General features: G+C 44.5%; 1 protein-coding gene across 2 annotated transcripts in view; it reads right to left on the minus strand.

The window, feature by feature from the left end:
- Positions 1 to 1,681: 1,681 nt before the first annotated feature.
- Positions 1,682 to 22,502, minus strand: part of Cdc45 (cell division cycle protein 45) — a 118,698-nt gene continuing 97,877 nt past the window's right edge. For both annotated transcript variants that reach the window (XM_067091552.1, XM_067091554.1), the window contains one exon: positions 1,682 to 2,078. In XM_067091552.1, coding sequence (XP_066947653.1) covers positions 2,014 to 2,078 — 65 coding nt within the window. In that variant the 3' untranslated portion in view covers positions 1,682 to 2,013. The remainder of the gene's footprint in view (positions 2,079 to 22,502) is intronic.

The following is a 22,502-nucleotide window of genomic DNA, read 5'->3' on the forward strand; positions in this document are numbered from 1 at the left end:
TTAACACAGGATGGATGAGACCTGGTCTATCACTGGAATCAGTTTTAAATCAAGTTCCAAATTTTTTGGTAAAAAAGTAAACCATGTAACCATCGTTACCACCAGATTTGCCTTGAAACAGATTAGAAGTCAACTGCTGGACTGGCACCAATCGCTGCTGAAAGTTGTGTAGGTCTTCAAATTATTTGGATGGATTAAAAAAAAAAGGGGGGGGGTTGTTTCTACCAAAACTAGTCAATCAAATCTCTCACGTTTCAGAAAAAAAAACTCATATATGTTTGTGCTCAGATATAACTGATACTAACATAGATCAGCTTCTATATACCTTACGCCAAGAAAGCTATTCAGTCAAAGAGATGTCCTGAAGAAGGCCCACACACCACACCTTTTTTCTAGTACTAATTCATCTGCCCTTTATGCATCATCTTTGTATCCTTATTTTAACTGCATTTTTATCTAATAGTAAAATCTCCCTTATATTTAACTAAGCTCTCTTCTCTTGCACTTAAGGGAAGAGTAACTTCCTAAGTGTATTGATATTAGTTTTTAATTTAATTTTCATTTCCAAGGATTTTAAAATTAGTGTCCTCTGTTATAAAGAATCAACCATTTTACTGATCCATCAATGTGAGGCGTAAGTCAATGGTATACAATTTCCCTTCCCTTATAATGTTCATGATGTAATACAGCCAGAGACCTTTACCAGCCAATAGTTACTTTGGGTGTTTAGCTTCTTTACTATAAATAAATTTATTAAAAGGAGATAGCCAGTTTTCTGTATAACTGATAAAACTTCTCGGTGGCTTCAGTGTCTACATGACCTTTCTAAGTGATTTCTTATTAAACAGCAGCTCTCACTCAATATATCAGCTTCTTCCTTGGAACTATAACTGAAAAGACTTTTCCCTTATAGTACTGTTCAGAAGTTAGCGATTCCCAACTCAGGCCCTCCTAAAGGGCTGAGAATTTTCCTTTTGCAAAATCAGACTCAATACAGTATTCTTTCACATTTGGTAGCATCTCCCATAAAAGTTTTTTCTTTTCCCTTCAGTTACCCACTATTTTCAAATGCCACTACTGTATTAATTTTACCAACAGAATCCTCGTAATGACATGTCTTTGGACCTTTCATGCACCAGAGGCCAGTCCTTTACAATTACTTGGCTTTCCACATGCAATCACCTTGCCAACGTCAGCTGGCTTCCATTAGTATAGCTTTCCTTTGTTCATACTACAATCATATTTTCTTTTTGTTTATATATAGTGATTCAAAAGGATTGTCCTTGTATGGGGTTAATGCCTTGTGCAGAGCACTATGGATTAGTTCAGAATTCAGAAATGTAAAGCCACTACTTTAGCATTTCAAAGTCTATCCATTACTGTTTGGGCACACTTAATTAACAAAGCAGATCACTTACACCTAAATACACAGCTTTGTCTACAATGAAACCAAAATAGCAGTGCCAGATCTTTCAGCCTCATCATATAGCTATTATTGAATTTTCAGCCTCTGCATAAAAGTGAACAAACAAGTACAACCATTTGCTACTTTGTCAGTTCCTTCCTGACAAGAATTATGTAAATTGCATATGCATTAGCTACCAAATGCCTGGGCTTTATGGGTTAAACTGAACTACTCAAGGAAAGGAATAGGAGGTTAAATTAGGGAAAAAAACCATACTTGAAAGGTTTTATTGTTTTATTTGGAAAATGAGTATATATATTAATGATCTGAGGTATAATTGAAGGTCTTTATGTGGTACCAGCATTAGATGTCAAGAATAAACTACCATATACTGTACTATCATATAAAAATCTGCTGAAGGAGTGACACTAACATTGCCTAACTTACACTAGTCTCACAAATTAAATGCTGATAAGTACCAACATAAAGAAAACAAGCTAAAACAATTAAAGAAAAAGAATAACATTACAGAAAGAAAACAAAATATTTAAGAATTTTAGGTTGCTTTTTAAATAAAATTTAGCATCAACTAAATCTTTTAAAAGGACCTAACTAAGCAAGGATATAAGGGCATCAAAAAACTTGCTGCGATCATCAACACTTAACCGCATAACTGAAATGAAAACAAAAAAATAAATAATTTATTTCTCTTTAAAAACCTGAACATAAACATATTCATTATGAAAAGATATAATAGTGCCTATCAGAAAACTCTTAATGAATAGCTAATAATGTAGCAATGTATATCTGTACAACAGATCTTTTTGTATATGTACATTTGGCTGCATACAAATAATTTTTTCAGCATAGATGAACTGGAGGAAAACCCATTAGAATGAAAGTATTAGATTATTAGATTACCACTTCATAGTATGATTGAACAAAGGGCCTTTTGGGCAAGACATAAGAGTGCTTGGGTGGAAGCACACATGTCCCTCACCTGTCAAGTCCTGGTTGTAATCCCAACAGGAAGTAGAAATTTGTTTTTTTTATTTTGCAACATACTGTTTTTCTTTATAATATAGTTTATAACACAGTAGTCTGTTACGACCACTGCATCACATTTCTCACAGATCTGGCCTGAAGGATTTGTTCTTATGAGATGAGAAAATCAGAAGCAGGTAAACTTCACATTAGACAGTCAAGTAAGACGAAAAGACAGGATCAGGTGACAAGTAAGAGTAAATGATAAATGTAGTTGGGGTAAAGGAACTCTCAGCACTGTCAACATGTGAATTTAATAAGGCACAATGTGGGTGGTTGAGTACCTAACCCTGAATGGAAAGAATGTAACACTGTTATGACTTGAATCACAGGTATCAAACTTTGTACCAGTTTATATGAATCTCTAAAATAACAAAACACTTATGTTATGTTTTGGTATTAAAAAAAAAAAAAAAAAAAAAAAAAAAAAAACCTTGACTCAATAAAGAAAAATTTTCAAACTGTTAAAGTTTACATATTTATGGCAGCATTAAACTGTTTTACACTATTAAATTACACTACGAAAAAAAAAATAAAATAAAATAAAAAAAAAAAATAAAAAAAATAAAAAAAAAACCTTGACTGGATAAAGAAAAATGTTCAAACTGTTAAAGTTTACATATTTATGGCAGCATTAAACTGTTTTACACTATTAAATTATCTAAACAGTGCAAATACGAAACTGAGACAAAGTATAGGAGGACATGGCTGAAGTTTAAATTACTGCAAGAGCTTAAAAACACTTTCACATAAAGACAATGCAGTTTTTACAGTGGTTCATTTTAGTTTTATTTAAACTAAAGAAAAAAGGTAGAACATACTAGTGATCCACTTCCAAATACTTCCATTCAAATGTGGTTGACAATCATGTCAATTCCCCTACAAATCCAACTAATTAGTCAAATTTGTAAACCCTAAATAATCCAAATGTACAAACTCTGAGAGCACCTCTCAAATTCTAAATTCAGATGAAAACATTAAACACTTTCAAAAGATGTTTTCTAGCTTGACTGAATTAAATAACTTAGCTTTTAATCATATTTGAAATTATTAATTATGCTCTTAGATATTATAAAATACTTTTTATAAACTCAAGTTTTGTAAGTTACATTCTTTTTCGTAATCAAACCCTAGCTTTATACAGCTCGCATGCAAATTAAGTGTTACCAGTTCAACTAACTGCATTAACAAAGAACATCACATTATGCTCAATTTGCTGCAATAAACTACTACATATTACACAGAGAAAATCAGAAGTAAAAATATTCTTTAACTGTATAAAAATTAAATACATTTTTCACTGTGTTAAAATTTTCCATTAAAAATAATTTCGTTAACTGTCATCACAAGATATCCACAAAAGATGGTAATTCTTATAGGTCCTCACTATAGTCCTAATACACCAACTTGTTTATGCATTTTTAAGAATCATAAGATATAGTTTCACCTTTAGATTTACTGATGGTCTCTCATTCAATATGCTATTGATTTTGATCATACATATCTTGATTCCTTCACTATCTCATTAACAGTAATTTATCATAAATTATTTCTAAGTTCCCCGTAATTTATCATAACTTATTTGTAAGTTCCCTGCCAACAGCACTTATCCTGGGGTCACCTTTAAATATTCAGACATTTGGTGCTACAGACTATAATTATACAAAGTTTGCTGTGAAATTCACAATCTCATGAAGAACAATTTGTGTAATAAAAACCCACAATTACATAGTAAACTACATTACTATGTAAAATCACAATTTTTGAAGTAAACTGTATTTTTCATAACTATACAAACCTAAGGTCCTTTACATTAGGAATTACTTTCAGGCGTAGGCTGGAAACGGCTGTTAAACTCTTGAGCAAGGTGGTAGGGCAGTAACTACCGCCAGGTAGGCGGGGATACCCGCCTGCCCAGGTGTAAACATTACAGTTTGCCTTTCGGTCCAGGTTCAGATTGAGGGGTGGCATGAGGTGGGCATAGTATGCAATGTAAAGGACCTTAGGTTTGTATAGTTAGGAAAAATACAATTTACTTCAAAAATTGTGATTTGTTTCGACACGATATACAAACCGTCGGTCCTTTAGGCTACATTAGGAAGACTCACTGGTTGGAGGGAGGAATCTGAGTGAGTCTCCTGAACTGACCGGAGTTCTCCACACCTGGGCTACTCCTCCGTCGAAAGAGCGAGGAGGAGTACCGTGCCTCTGACATATTGATCGGAGTGTAGGAACTGCAAGATCAAATGTCAGATACTGGACCCTTTCGCATGAGTGAGGAAACGTAACTCCTACGAAATAGGCTGGAAGGATCCAGAGTCGGAGGCAGTAAGGGAAAGCCGAGATAGGGTTCCCTTATTGCCAGTCTCTCCCTCCCCTTGCTAGAGGAAGGAACAGAATTGCTTCTATGATTCTATAAGAAAAATAGAACGGGTGCTCGATGTGTAGTCTTACCGCGTCAGTGCCAGTTCCAGCAGCTATTGGTTTGAGTCCTATTCTCATCCCTGGGGAGAAGTTGGAGGACGCAGAAGGAGGAGGAAGCGAGGCCAGTCACTCTCGGAATGCTTTTCACTTCCAGAACCAACACCTTAGCCGAGATGCTACTCGTCCTCATGAAGGAGCCTGGGGAAGACAACACAACTTGTTGAGCAGCCACCACAGAGCCAAGGAAAAAGGGGTTCCAAGGGCCTGTGGGCAAGACCGAAGAGAGAAGACAAGAGTGTGGTCTAAGAGACCACATCTTGCTTCCAGACCGACAGAAACTTCCGGAATGTGAGGGATGGACCAAGCCATCGACTTCGTAAGCTCTCGGGTGGAAGGTACCGGTATGGTCATCAGCTGCCGAGTACCTCCTTTGATCGCTTCACGAAGTCAGGATGAAGATGTGTCCTTAGATGCTTCTTCCTTGGGAGAGACAGTACTAGCGAAAAAGTTGACGACATCCAGGTTAGGAATGTCGAGCCTTTCGGAAAGTACCACAGCTCCCTAATAGGACAAAGTAACGAATGATCTGGATCATTGACACAAAGTCCAAGGAGGAGGGGAACAAGAAGGACTCGAACCCGACAGTAGATGCCAATGGATTCGGAGTCCACCTACGACATCCGAGAAAGAGTCGAGGTATGATCCCCATCCCTGTTCTTCCATCTTCTACGCCAAGGCCAGGGTAAGATGAGAGATGGTCCTAAGAGGGCATATCTCTATCCGACGACTCTCGTAAGGCATGGACAGGAACCCTAAATGAGAGTCACATGCCACCCAGGGAACAGTTCCCTGGGACAGCACAATTGAAGAAGCTTCTCGTCCATAGCTAACTCTCGACTGAGGAGACGAAGGCTACTTCAGATAGAAGACTAGGTCGCAAGGGCCTACGTTCTTCACAAATGAAAAGGAGAGAAGCAACCTCGGCGGAGAAGATGAGGAAGTCCAGACTTGACGAGCGACTCTGACCCGAGAAGTAGTTCCGACAACGACACCACCAGCGAAGACGGATCCAGTCCCTGGGGCAGTGTTGCAGAGGACTTCAAGGGATATCCAGCTATATCCGTTGCTGCTCGGCGAGAAAGCCTGTGCTTGCAAGGAAAGCTGGAAAGTCTCCCAGTCCTGAACACACAGGGATGTACTGCCTCAAGAACAGCTTCTTGTGTAGCTGCTACAGGAGGTTGAGTTAAGTGGAATTCTTCTCAATGCCTCGGCAATCAGGTCGGATGAAGGCAAAGTCTTCAAGTATTTGTCTGTAACTCGGGGTGAGCAATGTTTGTGAACCCCTAGCAAAATGGACAAATATGGAGGGAAAAAACGTTAATATTGAGTTTTCGCCAAAAAGACAGCATGCCTCACCGGAGCGGCCCCTGGTCTGGTATGAAGGAGCAAGAAAAAACTACCGACTTGTGTGCAGGGAGGCAACAGAAGGACGGTAGGGATTTCTGGGTCGATCAGTCTCTGCATGAATCTTCGTGAAGAAAGAGTGAGCAGCATGTTCTGTCCCGATCACTCAAACCCAAGGCCAGGCTAATTGAGCTGTCCAGTGTGCAACAGAGCAACACTCGAGTACCTGCAAATGTCGAGATGAAACAGGAGGAACAAGGTCTTACCAGTGTGCGCCTATTCCTCAATCTGTGAATCCGTAAGTAGACACAAGACGTGAGGGGAATATCCAAGCATATTTGAGGGTTCCTTCAATCAAGCATTAGCCTAACTCTTTCCTCATACATCGAAGAGGAAAGAAGGACAGAGGAATGGAAGCAGACTTCCATTCTCCGCCATGGGGAAGCTTCTGCAAGATGACAGGTTACCGAGCCAATTAGCTCTAGCCGGGCTGGAATTTCGCGAATCAGGAGCACGGGAGAAGAGGCCGGATGGAAGTTCGATGGAAAGAATTGCCGAGACCTAAGGGAAATAGATACTTCTGAAGGAATCCATTCCCAGGTCTCGGCAATGTTGCTGCCAGTTCCAGAGACTCAATAAGTATCATTTTGTCCAGGCATCAGCAGTTGCAATCTTCTTCTGAAGCCTAGGACTTCTTAGCTAAGGAGTTGAGGGGGCTGGCTTGAACTCAAGGTCGAGTTGAGATGACTAAGACCCAAAGTTCTTTGCCACTGTCCAAAGGACAAGGTGGTGCCCTGGTATGAACTTTGATTACCTAGGTATCTGGCAAATCTCTGAAAGAGAAAGGCAGAACCAAGTAAAGGTTCGTTCCTAAGGGTCAAGCCAACTCGGGACTTATGAAACTGGAGATCCGAATTGGGACAAAGTCCTTCTTCTTAGCACCAGAATAGCCCAAAAAACTGCCGTCGGCAAGACCCTCTGAGGCAAGAAGAATTCATCAGGTCGAGAACGCTCTTGGAAGCCAGGACTGCGGCGGTCCATGACACTCTCGGTCCCTTGGAAACTGCAAGGGTTGTGAGTGATGAAGGTTATTCATTGGGGGAGCCGCAGTCCTGTCCCGGGGATCCTCGCGCCGACAAATCGGCGCGAAGTTCTCCGAAAACACGGGGGCGATCGCAACCTGAAGAGGAAGACCCTCACTGTTTCCGAAGCGTGAAACTCTTGTACCTCTCCCCTTGGAGGGAGACCTTGACAGATCCCATGAAACGCTCCTCGGCTCCCTGGTTATACTACGAGAGAATTGGGGGGCCAACACCCAAAGTACGCCAGGCAGCCGAACTCCGAAGATAATTTCGTCAGAGCTCTCTCTGTCCGTCTCGAGCCTCTCGGAACAACCGAGAGAAGGGAACAGGTGAGGAGAAAGAGTATCCCAACCTGTCCTGCCAGTAAGATAAGCAGGAGAGGCGGACCGTGAACGATAATCAACCGAAGGAGATTACTGCCCCACGGGGGAAGAAGAGCACTTGTGCTGTGGCAAAGCGCTTTCCTGGGAAGAGCAAAAAGTTCACTCAAACATACCCAAGAACCCGAATCAGAAAAATCCGAGTAGGGCCGAGCCGAGCCAGTCTGGCAAGCCGAGTCGAGCCGATCACGCGAACACGATCCAGCTGGTTGGTATGCGGCGGACTGGGAGGCAGGCGGGGCGAGCTGAGCCAGTCTGGAAAGCTGAGTCGAGCCGAGCCAGTCTTGTAAGCGCAGCCAGGGCCGAGCCAATCGCAGGAACACAATCGTAACTGGGCAGGCCAGACTTGTCTGCTGTGAACAATTGCTAGTTTCCCGAACTCTAAACTCCTTTAGACCGAGGCCCCTCGAAAAGAAGGTTCAAAGGAGAATTCTGTGTCTGCTATCTTGCATGCTCGAACCCTAAAGTTCAAGACACAAGAATGAAGCCCGGCTGAGCAACCGAAGCAGCTGGCGAGCATTATCGAGACACCTGGCATCTCGGCACCCAGACACCTGGGTATCCCAGCAACCAGATACCTGGGTGTCTCGGCACTTTCTCTCGTCCTGTGCCTCTCGTCAGGAAAGCGCTCGTGATTCATAGAATTCGAGCTACCCACGAGACTCCCAAAAACCGGGAGCGGCTGCTTTGTTTCCTAAGAGATTGAAGGAGCCAAGCACAGAACCAGTCTCAGATGCAGACTTCCAAGACTGGCAACGAGGGGCGTGGCCTCAAGGGGCCGCGCTCTCACGGCCCCCGAAGCGCAAAATCCCACAGGAGAATGCGAATCAGTTCCTGCACGAGGGCGGGAAGAGCCAACGAGAGAAACTTGTCTCCCGGAAGAGAGTCAGTCCCTTAGAAGTCCCACAGGACTCCCGAAGGGAATCTCTTCCCTGCTTCTTCTGATGTTCAAACCGACAGGATCGAGACACCAGGCTGGGAACCCGACCGATCACTGGCAAGCACTCAGGGAGCGCTTGTGGTGCTGGCAGGAAGAGCCGAGACACCTGGGTGCCTCGGCCCTTTCTCTTGCACTGCTCCCGAACTGGGCCCAGGAAAATCTCTCCAGACCAGATCGGGATACTCGATATTCCACAGAATCTCGAGCACTCGGAGCGGCTCGCGAACGAGCGCCCGAAGCAGCCCCCGTCTGAGAGGTGGAACCTCTAGGACTGGGAGCGGGATCGCGCACCGAGGTCTGCGCGCCTGCGGCTTCTGAAACACAAAACCCAGGGCTATGCGAATTGGTTTCCTAACCTGAAGGTCGGGAAGAGCCAACGAGAGACCCACTGCCTCCTTGGAAGGAGGCAGTCCCTAGATGTCCAAGGGCATCAAGGGGAAGAAGCAGCCTTCCTCTCCTTCGGCCGACGGAGGTCTGTCCGATTCTCGGGACCCCTTGGACCTCGGGAGAGGAAGGGAAGACGCAGCAGAAGACGAAATCGAAGATAAGATGAAGAAGACGGTGGCTACTTCCACAGGGCGGCTTCCTTCACCTCCACTCCGACATCTTCTACAGGATGGTGGACACGAAACATCGTAACCTCCAGGGTAGTCCGACAGGAAGACAACGGACACGGCCAGGACACCACCACCAGGAGAAGCAGCAGGTATGATCAGGACAGCCGATGCAGGAGCTATGGCAGTGGTTCGGAAGGCAGGAGCTACTGCAACGGCCAGGAACATCACTTCAACAGGGCGACTTCCTTCATCTTCACGCTGACATCTTCTACAGGATGGCGGACATCGTAACCCCTGGGCCAGCTGGCAGGAACACAACGGAAGTGGCCCCGGGCACAATCGCCAGGAGAAGCGGCAGGCATGATCAGGACAGCCGATACAGGAGCTATGGCAGAGGTTCGGAGGGCAGGAGCTATTGCAACGGCCAGGAACGTCACTTCCACAAGGCGACTCCTTCCCTTCATGCCAACATCTTCTACAGGATGGCAGACATCGTAACCTCCAGGACAGCTGGCAGGAACACAACAGAGGTGGCCCCGGGCACGACCACTAGGAGAAGTAGCGGGCACGATCAGGACACCTGATGCAGGAGCCACGTTAGCGGTTTGGAAGGCAGGAGCTACTGCAACGGACATAAATGTCACTTGAAAGTCACCAGCTGCGACAGGAACGATCAGGGGGGCTGCGGCAGGAGACCAGGAAGAGCAGCCCAAAGACTGTTGTTGAGTTGACAAGAGCACAACACAGGGAACAGCAGGAGCAGATGGACCACAGATACGCAGGAGGCATTGCAACAGCATACATGAAAACCAGCAATGACAGCGATCGATCCACATCGGCGGGAACAGAGTCAGAACGATCCCGACGTGGAAAAATGTCATCTAACCAGGTATTGTGGTCGATCTCGAAGCAACACTGAATGAATGTCGGGACTGTTTCATGCGAGATATCCTTTGATATATCCAGCCAACTACTGCTGTGTCTGCGATGCTCACTGTCAACCTGAAAGAAAAGCAAAGATGATTAGTAGAGGGAGACCCCTCTCGCTACAAGGGGAACTGCCCTACGCAGCGGGAGGAGGTAATCTACACGAGGTCGCCCGATCGCTCCCCGCCCCTGGTCTTTGCCCGACAAGCGAGCAAAAGAGGGCGAAGGAGAGAGATCTACTAAAGGGGAGTAGGAAGAACCTACGGGAAGAGAAAAAAGGACGGAGGGGAGGCCACCAAGGGCGCCGTGGAAGCGGAACTTATTGACAATGCCCGCAACCTCCCACCTGGCCCGTAATTCTCCGAGCGCAGGCGGCGAGCAACACTCAGCATAAGTAGGAAGGAATTAGTGATGCCCCTTATACACGGAGGGCGGAAGCCCAAGAAGGGAACGAACTCTTATGTCCCGATGAATGTAGGGGAGTGAAGATATTACGTCCCAAACTATATCTCCGAAAGTACAGGGGCACCTTCAGCATTTACGTAAAGGGCTGCTGGAAAAGAAGCATTACCACTCGGTTACGCTACTACAATTATGCCCTTGGCCGTCATACCCAAGACACAGGCAGGGAACGAAGGCTTATGCAAGGTTATCACAAATCGTGGGTTTGTATTAATAAATATCAAACACACGTATATATAAACAAAAAAGGGATTTTGACAAAGGAAAAATCTATTTCTGGGTGAAGACCTGTGTCGCCCAGTGAAATGTCCCATATAGCACACATTTCTAGGTATAAATATTTGCTAGATATACCAGAGAAAAAGCTATACAGCTAATAGGATGCCAGAGTTACTACCTCTGGAGCGATCATCCTCATAGGATGTCGGTATGTCATCTAGGAGCGAGTGGAAGCCACTACCACAGATGCTTAACCCAAATAGATCTCTCCTCTCCCAAAACCCCTCTACCTAAGGGGTGCCGTTACAGCGGTCCTTCTCCATTTCGCTACTACTACTTCTACCCAGAACCATCATCCCAAATAGCACCCAAGCTTTGGCCAGCCTAGGGTGGGAAAAAAGAGGGAAGGGTTCACTGGGCGACACAGGTCTTCACCCAGAAATAGATTTTTCCTTTGTCAAAATCCCTTTTCTGGGATCGAAATGTGTCGCCCAGTGAAATAGTAGCAGAGAATTGGCCATAAAAGCTTGTTAAATATAAACAGTCAAATGTCAAAATCAACTTAAATAACATAATACTAAGCTGACTCTGGAGAAACAATGTTCCCTGCAGCGACAGCAGAAAATTTAAGAGCCTCTAAGGACTTAAGGTAGTTACGTTTAAAAACTCTTGGAGATTTCCAGCCCGTATATTTCTTAATTTCATCAGAGCCTCGATGGCTCAGTCGCTTACAGCAGCAGCTTTGGACTTCGTAGAGGTCTGTGGCGCGGGTTCAAATCCGCAGCCGACTGATCAGAGAGGCAGACACTTTGCTATCCGTGTAGACATCCTGGGATTATATATGTAATCAACGGATAGGTTTGCTTAAAAAGCAAATGGGTGTTACAGACTAAATACACACAAAACAAAGCCACTACAACACCTTCTAAAAACATAACAAACATCTCACACGTCTCGAACTCTCGCCCTACCCACGCAACAACTTCTCGCTGCTGGGAAGAAAGGGCGTTGGGTCGGGTATGATACATGAAACATACGCTACCGGGGTCTAAGCGATGTCAGGCAGGGCAGCCGATCGAGACTACAGGTCTACCCCAAAGCCAAATCAAAAGTCCTTCAAAAGAAGGCATCGTGCTTACCCCATACAAAAATGGGAAAAAAGCACGTTAAAAAAGAAGAAGATATTTCTTAATTTCATCAAAATTCATATGTTCAAAGTAATTAACTGAGGTGGCTACAGCACGGATATCATGGACCTGGGGAATTGAATCCGGGTTGGCTTGTTTAATAAAATAAAGAATATTTTGTCTAATACCATTCAAGGAGATGGTTCCACCATTCTCTCTAACAAAAAGAGGACCTGAAGATCTTTGAGAAGTCCTTTCAAGGTAAGCTTTTAAGGTAACTACTGGACATAAGGAAGGATCTTCCAGAAGAGGTATGATCTTCCAGGGAGACCACCTATTTTGAGGATCTTCGTTCTTGGCTAAAAAGGTTTGGTCCAGAGAAAGTAGAACCTCTCCTGATGGGAGGAAATCCACACGATTTGACTCTCTAGAAAGGGCTGAAAGTTCAGAGATTCTAGCTCCTGAAGCCAGGCTAATTAAAAACAGCATCTTCCTAAGAAGAGTCAAATAAGAGCAAGATTCATTGTTTGTGTCTGAAGCTAATCTTAGTACGTCATTTAAAAACCAAGAAACCGTTTTAGGACGGGTTGTTGGGGTAAGATGAGCACAAGCTTTAGGAATAAAGGAAAAATACGAATCTGTTAAATTAATGTTAAATCCCAATTGAAATATTTTCTTTAAGGCGGATTTAGTCGTAGTAATAGTACTAGCAGCTAGGCCTTTATCAAAAAGGGCCTTAAAAAATGAGATTGTGAGATTCGTAGTCATTGTATGAACGTCTGATTCTTTTAGAAATTTGGCAAGTTTTCCTACTGCCGAATCATATTGACAGAGCGTAGATTCTCTTTTATCCGATTCTAGAAACATTGTGTTCAAAGGATCAATATTAGCATTTTTCTGTGCCGTGAACTTCATGAAATCCATAAAGTTAGGGCATTCAACATTCCTGAGGAAGCTGACACAGTCAGAGTCTGTACTGCTTGGGTTAACTTTGGATGTGGAATCTGTTTGGCTCTGAGTTTCAACTCTAATATAAGAGGAAACCAGTTGCTCTTCGGCCAGTTGGGGGCTACTAGAGCTATCTGGCCTTTGAATGACCAGAGTTTGTGTAGAACTTTCAACAGAAGATTTACTGGTGGGAACAGGTAGACCTTCTGCCATTTGTTCCAGTTTACTGACATTGCATCTGTGGCGTAGGCCCGAGGGTCCAGGTTCGGAGCTATATAACAAGGTAGTTGGTGATTTGATTCTGTGGCAAACAGGTCCACCTGAAGTCCCGGAATCTGTTGGCAAATCCAGTTGAAGGAATTCTTGTCCAGAGACCATTCTGATTCCAACGGAGTCGTTCTTGACAGAGAATCTGCAATCACGTTTCTTACTCCCGACAGATGTGTGGCGGACAAGTGCCAATGATTTTTCATTGCTAATGAAAAGATTGCTATCGTTGCATGGTTTACGTGACTTGATTTGGAACCTCCCCTGTTCAGGCAATGAACTATCACTGCACTGTCCAGGACTAATCTGATATGTATGTTCCTGGCTGGTCGTAAGCGTTTCAGAGTCAGGAAAACCGCCATAACCTCTAGAATATTGATATGGAAGTGACGAAAAAGATTCTACCAAGTTCCTTGAACTTTTTTGTATTGTGAGTAACCTCCCCATCCGGTCAGAGATGCATCTGTGTGAATGATCAGAGCTGGTGGGGGGAATTGTAGAGGAATTGATTTGGAAAGACTTTTGGCCGTTGTCCAAGGTCGGAGTCTTTTCTTTAAGATTGGAGGTATGAGGGAGACTTTGTCCCTGAGATTGTAATTGGCTCGACTCCGCCACACTCGATTTATGTCCTTCAGTTTTGCTTTGAGAAGTAGATCTGTTACTGATGCAAACTGAAGAGAACCTAAGATTCTTTCTTGAGTGCGATGAGAGGCTCGTTTGCACTTGAGAAACTGCCTAGTTGCTTTGGCTATCTCTTTGCATTTTGCCGGCGGAATTGAAAGTTTGTGGGTGTTTAGATCCCACTGGATTCCCAGCCATTGAAATTGGGATGCCGGAATCAGACGAGATTTCTTTGCATTTATGTGAAATCCTAGATACTCTAGAAACTGGATGACCTTTCTGGTCGCCTTCCGGCACTCGGTGTCGTTGGGAGCCCAGATTAGCCAATTGTCTAGGTAAGCCACGACCCTGATGCCTTGAGACCTCAGTTCCTGTACCACAGTTTCTCCTAGTTTGGTGAAGATCCTGGGTGCTATGTTGAGCCCGAAAGGCATTACTCTGAAGAAGTAAGCCTGTTTGCCTAGCCTGAATCCTAGGTAGGGAGAGAAGTTTCGCCATCATCGGGACATGATAATATCGTCTGTAAGATCTATAGAGGTAGTGACGGCCCCATGGGGAAGTAAGGTCCGCACCTGAGAGACGGTCAACATACGGAACTTGTCGCATTGAATATAAGAATTCAGAGTTGATAGGTCCAGTATCACTCTTCTTTTGTCTGAGTCTTTCTTTGGCACGCTGAACAAGCGTCCTTGAAATTTTAGATGTCTGACTTTCTTTATTGCCTTCTTTAGAAGAAGGTCTTTTGCATAGTCTAACAGATCCGGTGTTGCGGTCTGATAGAATCTGACTGGTGGAGGAGGCCCTTCTATCCAACTCCACCCTAGACCCTTTGCGACAATGCTGTGGGCCCATGGACTGAAGGTCCAATGGTCCCTGTGAAGATGTAAACTCCCGCCTACCTGAAGAGGCTCATTGGTTTGAGACTTATTATCTCTGCCTCCTCTTGAGCCTCTGCCTCTAGACTGAGCTCTGGATCCTGCCCTGTGCCGAAATCCGCCTCGACCTCTAACGCCCCTGGACTGGCGGTAGCCTTGAAATGAACCTTGAGTTTCAAAGGTGGGGTTGAACACAGGGGAAGCCACATAAGCAGCCAAGCCAGCAGAGTGGTGAGCTGGTTGATTCAGCAGGACATACTGAGGTTGCCCTTTGGAGGTAGAAGGTTGGGCAACTTGAGAGACGGGAACTGCCTGGACAACTGTCTGGGTCTGAGGAGCTGTGTACGGATGGTACCTCCTTGACCTCTTCCTTCCCTTAGGCTGAGGCCCGAAGACTCAGAAGACTTCCTCTTAAAGGGAAGTCCCCAACGAATCCGGAGATTCTGGTTGGCCCTGGAAGCCTCACTGATGACATTGTTGACTACGTCATCAGGAAAGAGGTTAGTTCCCCAGATGGAAGATTTAATGAGCCTGTTTGGCTCATGCCGGATGGAGGCGTCAGCAAGCACATGCTTCCGGCAGTTCCGTCTTGCCACCACAAAGTCATACAAATCACTCTGAAACGTAGCCAGAAGTGATTTGGTCAGAATCCGGAATAGAGGTTCGTCCTTATAAACAGCCGATGTCAACTCCGCCGAGGTGACGGAGTTGATGGATCTACTGAGACGGCATCTAGCATCGAATTCCGCCTTGATCAAGGAGTCCGGAATCCTGGGCAACTGCTCGCTGAATAGATCTGAAGCGCACTCCGGATCTAGCTTACCTACCGTAAAGGTTTCAGGAGCCCCAACCCAGCAATCCAGATCTCCCGGAAAGAGCAGAGATGTAGGGTCCGTCTCACGAAGCTGAGGCATCGGCTTCTCCTCTATCCCGGCCTGCAGAGTCAACTCAGCTATCTTGGAAGTACAAGGGGTGGGAATGTCCTCATGGACAACATCATATACCACCCCTTGTGAGGAGTTAGCTTAGTGTTGGCACACTCCCAGTCAGACAGTATTCTGACCCATGCAGACTGTGCCTGATACCTGGGGAAGATCACCGTCTCCCTGGGAACCTTGTCTTCCCTCACCAGAGCTTCTTCCGACAAACGGGCGTATCCCAGGAAAGGAAAAACAAGATCCGCCGGAAAGAACTTGTAGTCTTCCACAGGACGGGTGCCACAACCTTCCATGGTTAATTTACCATTGGCAAAGGGGGCATTGAAGGCAAGATGCCAAGGATTGCAGTCCTCAAATGCTGGAAGCTTCGAGGAGTCCCCAATTCCGGCAAGCGACTCCTCTTGGGTCTTCAATCTCTGAGCCAGAGACTGTATAAATCTGCCGGATGTCTCCAGACTCGAAGCGAGATCTCGAGACATCGTCTCAAATTGTGAGTCCACCTTAGCAGATATCTTCTTCATCAGGATATCTGCGAAGGCCTCAGGGTCAAATTCAGGTTTCTTAGCTTTGACAGCCTTGGGTCTTGACCCCTTAGGAGGGGGAGCAGCCTTCTGAAAGGAAGTTGAAGGTTTGGGAGCCAACGACAACCTGGCGGAACTCGACATGGCCGGGATCTTCGGGGGTTTAGACAATTTAGGTCACGTCTTCGTCTTCGCCAAGGACTTCACCTTGGGGATCACCGACCCTGAACAGGCCCCAAGGGTGGAGGCTTTAGAGAAGCCTTGGAAGGAGGAAGACGAAGACGAAGGAGAGCTAAAAGAAACTGAATGTTTATTTCTACCTGCCTCACTTACATCCCTACCTTCCTCCTCCGGATCGATGGCCATTGGTTCGACGTGAATGTTGATGTTGGCTACTTCCTTGGCCACTTCCTCACACAGTTCTTGCTGGTCTTCCGGCGGGACTTGGGTCTCAAGCCTAAACTTGTTAATCAGGGGCTCCGCCACTTCGGTAGCTACCGCTGCAGAGGACCTGGCAATGGGGTAAAGGATATTACAGATGTCCTCTGCCAGCACATAGGGACGTCCCTGACCAACGTTGCGACCGAAGCCCCTGACCCAGATCTTAAGGGTAGAGAGAGATGAAGACTGGCGGGACCAAGGGACCTGAAACAGGATACAATGTCTATATAGGAAATTGACGTGCAAACTCTTCCGTCATTATGGTCAAACCTGTCTGAATTATTCATAAATGTATGCTGACAAAGAGTTAACGTACCGAATCATCAATCACGTCTTGGTAAAGAGCGTAGCATACATCACAACCATCCGGATGCCAGACGAGATGATCCTCCACCTCGACTGCACAGCTGGCATGAGACCTGCATGCTACATGGCCACAGGGTTGCTGTAAGTAAGCGTTACAGCCCGGCTCCTGACAATGAACTACCTGTAAGAGGAATTGATACATGAGTATCAAAAGTGATAACGCCGGAACAGGTTCCGGCGGTGGGAATGACTAACCTAGTAAAGACTTAAATTAGTAATTTTTCTCCATGCCGGAGTTGAGATCTGGGGTTAACAACAGGGTTACAGCGGAACGTTCCGGTACAATCAGAACAGGGAGGCCAGGCCTGAAGTTGATCGCACCGGAGTACAATTCCGGTGACGCCGGAGCGTCCCGTCTCAATTCAACCTCACAGAAAACAACAACCGAGTGGTGGAAAAAGAGCTAGTTTCGCCGGAACGAGGGTTCCGGGACTGATTTCCCCGGAACGTAGTTCACGGGAAATAATGTAAAAACTAAAATAATATTCAGCCCGGCATCTCCACAATTCTGCCATAAAAAAGGGGGGGAGGGCACCAACACTCAAGCTATTGTTCCTTACAAGGAACTAAACAGCGAGCTAACGATAGCCGCCAGAACAGGTCCGGAATGGCGGAACAGCAGAGAAGTAGGGGCAGTGAAAACATGGCGACTACAACAGGTCAGGTGCCTAAACACCCTCCACGAAGCGTCATCTCGACCGAAAAGGGCAAAAGAGCATTGCTAAAAAATGCCCCAAAGGGAGAAGCCATGAATAGACAATAGACTGATAAATAAGGAGTGAGAGAAAACATGTGAAGGCGGAATAGATAATATCTTTAGCCTAGCCTAACCTTCCGAAGTGAACACCTGGTCAGGTAGGCTAGGTCACGCCAGTGAGACGAACGAGAAAGGGGCACCAGCACCGAACCAAGCGCTCCGAGATTTGACGAATCAAACTGGTCAGGAAGGACGGGCAGGCGCCTATAACTCGAACGAAGGCCACCCTAGAAGACCTATCTTACCTAGGCCTAGAAAGCCAGGATAGGAAGGAAAACTGGGGCCAACTTAGCCTACCTTCCGAGATTCGACAGTGTCGAACTGGTCAGGTAGGCTAATGTGTTACACTACCATACATATCAGACTAAAGGCATATAAAAGTATACATAATAATAATAAAATTAAAATGATATAATTACAAAAATTAAATGCACCTGCGTAAAGAACAGAAAGGAAAGGATAGGCTAGGCCTCACTTTCCACTATTCTAAAATTGTAACAATAGGCTAGGCCTCACTTTCCACTATTCTAAAATTGTAACAATAGTCGTGCGCGTCAGAAACGAACGATAAATTAAAACTATCATTATTATTATGATGGAGCATTATTAGAAAATTCTTCCAAGGCGTCAGAAGATATTAGGAGCATCAAGAGGTTGGGGACTACAACCATGAACGTAAACAAACATGGCGGCTCCGAGCTGAACAAAGTGTAAGCTATTAAACTGGACAAAACTGTCCAACCGAGTCCCAAACCAACAAAAATTGAATACTCAACTTAGAAGAGGATGCGTCCTGATTGCTTGAAGACATGATGAGATGAAAAAATGCCGAAAATAAGGAAAAGGGCACAAAAAACACACCAGTGAAAAACAACGTGTGTACTCGTGAAAAGGTGCTATGAGAGGATGTAGGTTCTGGGTAGAAGTAGTAGTAACGAGCGGAGAAGGACCGCTGTAACGGCACCCCTTAGGTAGAGGGGTTTTGGGAGAGGAGAGATCTATTTGGGTTAAGCATCTGTGGTAGTGGCTTCCACTCGCTCCTAGATGACATACCGACAACCTATAAGGATGATCGCTCCAGAGGTAGTAACTCTGGCATCCTATTAGCTGTATAGCTTTTTTCTCTGGTATATCTAGCAAATATTTATACCTAGAAATGTGTGCTAAATGGGACATTTCACTGGGCGACACAGGTCGATCCCAGAAATACAGAAAGAGCCCACCGGGATAATAACAGCTTAACGACAGTCAGGCGTTGAGAACGATAAAACACGTCAGTAATGCATGACGGCCGAAAGCAAACTGGAATGTTTACATCCGGGCAGGCGGTAGTTACTGCCTAACCACCTTGCTCAAGAGTTTAACGGCCGTTTCTAGCCTACGCCTGAAAGTAATCCCCAATGTAAAGGACCGACGGTTTGTATATCGTGTCAGAACAAATACAAAAGCAGAGACTTTCGAACAACTGAATGGTGTTCCTCATCAGTGTTTACATTAACCCTTAAATGACGAGCCTCTATTTACAAAAGTGTCTGCCGTATGCTGACGGGGTTTGAGAGTTAGCACCGAAGCGGAAAGAAAGTTTTTAAAAAAATCACAGCATGCTTAGTTTTTAAGATTAAAGAGTTCATTTTTGGCTCCTTTTTTTGTCATTGCCTGAAGTTTAGTATGCAACCATTCCAACAACTGTGGGACAACCTCGATATCTACGCCTTCCCTCAGTTTTGTCTGATTCGCAAGGCGATCAACCGGGTGTTATCACCTCGAATCTCAGGATGATTCTGGTGGCCACAGGCTGTTTGGTATCCAGACCTGCTAGCTCTGCTATCTGAGGCACTGAGAGAGATTCCTTCCTGGCACAACCTTCCGTGTCAACCACACGTAAAGCGGTACCATCAGGCGTACAGTCCCTGTGTCTTCACGGCTGGAGACTATCCGGCATCAAAGTACGAGCAAGAGGCTTTTCTCACTGTACAGCAACAGACATGTCTGGATACCTAAGACAGTCCTCTGCAGCGGTATACCAGGGGAAATGGGCCATCTTCTGTGATTGGTGTCGTAGACATGGTCTCTCTTTGGTCAGAGCCACTATTCGTCTTCCTTTCCTGACAGAAGCTTCCCTCCGTTTCAGCTGTAAAAGGCTTTAGGGCCGCACTTGGTCTGGTCTGGTCTTGCATCTGAAAGGAGTAGACCTCTCCTCCTCTTTGGAGATTTTGCTACTGATGAGAAGCTTCAAAAGGTCTTGCTCTCCCAGAGACCTCAGGCCCCCTGAATGGGACGTGACACTCGTTTTGAGGAGCCTGACTTGTGCACAGTACGAGGTTTTATGAGAGTGGTCAGACAGGGATCTGTCCCTCAAGACCGTCTTCCTGCCTGCCCTGGCATCGGCGAAGAGAGTAGGTGAACTTCATGGACTTCCTTCAATGCTAATACTCGAGGGGATGGGAATCAGTTACACTCAACTTCGTCCCAGACTTTGTAGCAAAAACTCAGAACCCGTCGGTTCCTGATGCTAGATTAGAGTCCTTCACCATCCCCTCCCTAGAGGACTTTGTTGATAATGAGCCAGATGAGCTGCTACTTTGTCCTGTTAAGAGTGCTGAGGTGATAGCTTAAGAGGACTCGACATCTCCAGCCTGAGTGTCGACAACTCTTCGTTAGTACTGGCTCATCCAAGAAAGAAGTGTCCAAGAACACAGTTTCTTTCTGGCTTTGTGCTGCAGCTGGAGATGACGACACCAGTAAATTCTGCCCGAGAGTTCACAAAATCAGGCATTGGTCCATCCCTCGCATTCCGGAAGAATCTGTCGGTTCCTCAGTTACTGAAGGCAGGGTATGGTCATAACAGACCATGTTTATGTCCTTCTACCTTCAGGACATTGCCCACAAGTCCTTGGACACTTTTTCCTTGGGACCTGTGGTGGCTGCTCAACAAGTTGTGTAGCTTACCCTGCTCCTCTAAGAAGACAGGTAGCATCTCACCTAAGGAGTACAGTTATGGAAGTGAGAGTGATTGCATGAGTGACTGGCCTCTCCTCCTCCTCCTTCCTCGCCATCCTTCGATCTCTTCTTTCGGGCAGAGGGCAAGATTTGAGCCATCACATGGTGGAACTGGCAGGTGATGCAGGTAAGTTTGCACATCAAGCTTCCGTTCTATTTTTCTATCTTAGATTTTAGAAGAAATCCCGCTCCTTCCTCTAGCAAGGGGAGGAAGGAGACCCTAACAATAAGTCAAACCCAATCCTTATATTTTCCTTACTGTCATCGACTCTTAAGATTCATCCTAGCCTGTTTTTGTATGAGATTACGATTCTCTCTCATTCAAAAAGGCCCAGAAGTCTGACAATTGATCCTGCAGTTCTTACACTCCATTCAATAAGTCAGAGGCATGGTACTCTTTCTTGCTCTATCAACCAAGAAAAATTGTGGCAAATTCCATTCAGTTCAGAGACTCACTCAGATTCCTTCAACCAGTAAGTGAATCTTCCTTATGTAAAGGACTGAGTGTTTGTATATTGTGTAGGAACAAATGACAAATTTTTAAAGTAATTTGTATTTTTCCTAACTACTATACAAACCCGAGGTCCTTAACAGTTTTATGCCCACCTCATGCCACCCCTCAATCTGATGCCTGGGCCAAAAGGCATATTGAAATGTTTACATCCAGGCAGGCAGGGCTCCCACCTACTGGACAGTAGTTAACTGCCTAACCACCTTGTTTGAAAGTTTAATTTTAATAAGAAAATCAATTTACTGTAATAAGAGACTTAAAATAATTAATTATTATCATACATATATTAAAAACATTTTGTGAATGAATTTATATTACTGTATATAAAGTAAAATCATACCTTGTAAGTGTAGTACATCTCTTTTATGAATAATAATCCCAAAAATCCATTAAGCTCCATAGGATTTAGGTTTACAACCAAATCTTTATTTGTATTAATGAAGAATATAAAGTTACGCTAAACTTTGTGTTAGATAAACTGTATAACATATTAGAGTATGAAAATAATAGATGGATTATAGAATGCATTCTTAAAGCCACAACTGCTTGTAATGAAAACGCTGGATGTCCAGGTAATTTTACGTTAACTTGAAAGTTATTTTACCAATTTTAGTAAAAAAAATTTAGAAGACAGATAAGAATCCTTATGAGTTCTATTTATAGTCCTAAATTTGTCAACTTATGTATGCATTTATATGAATCAACACTTAACGATTAACCATAAGGCAGTGAGATTACGATACAGCCTCATTTTTTGAATGACTGGTCCCCTACTATTATTATTATTGTTATTATATCATAAGAGGAATAACCTGTTGATGTCTTTCTCATGGTTTCTAATACTCTAGCTGATTCCAGGAAGCCTAAGGTTTCAGCACAGCATCTTGGCAACTAACAGATCAAAAGTGCATCTAATTTCCCACATGCTATTACAGCAAAGGATATGGTTATAAGTATTATTTGAATGGCCAAATGTACATTTCATAATGAGACAAATGGTTAATTTACTTGGATTAAACTTTCAAATAGATAAAACATATAAAACTTACTTCCTCCAACATACATACAACTATGGGAGTATATTGCAAAGGACTAGTGCGTCACATAGAGAATGAGGGAGGAACTCTTGGCATTGAGAGCAGTTATCTTTCCCATCTTCACCTGTATTGTATCTAATGTCATATCCAATCCACCACCAGCAATAACAAGTAACATTACAATGTCACACATAATAATCCAAGAAACAAGAGCAAAAGGTGACTGAAGCATTTTGTTATGTACAAAAC

The sequence above is a fragment of the Macrobrachium rosenbergii genome, chromosome 48 (genome assembly GCF_040412425.1).
Source record: "Macrobrachium rosenbergii isolate ZJJX-2024 chromosome 48, ASM4041242v1, whole genome shotgun sequence".
Classification (NCBI taxonomy): Eukaryota; Metazoa; Arthropoda; class Malacostraca; order Decapoda; family Palaemonidae; genus Macrobrachium; species Macrobrachium rosenbergii.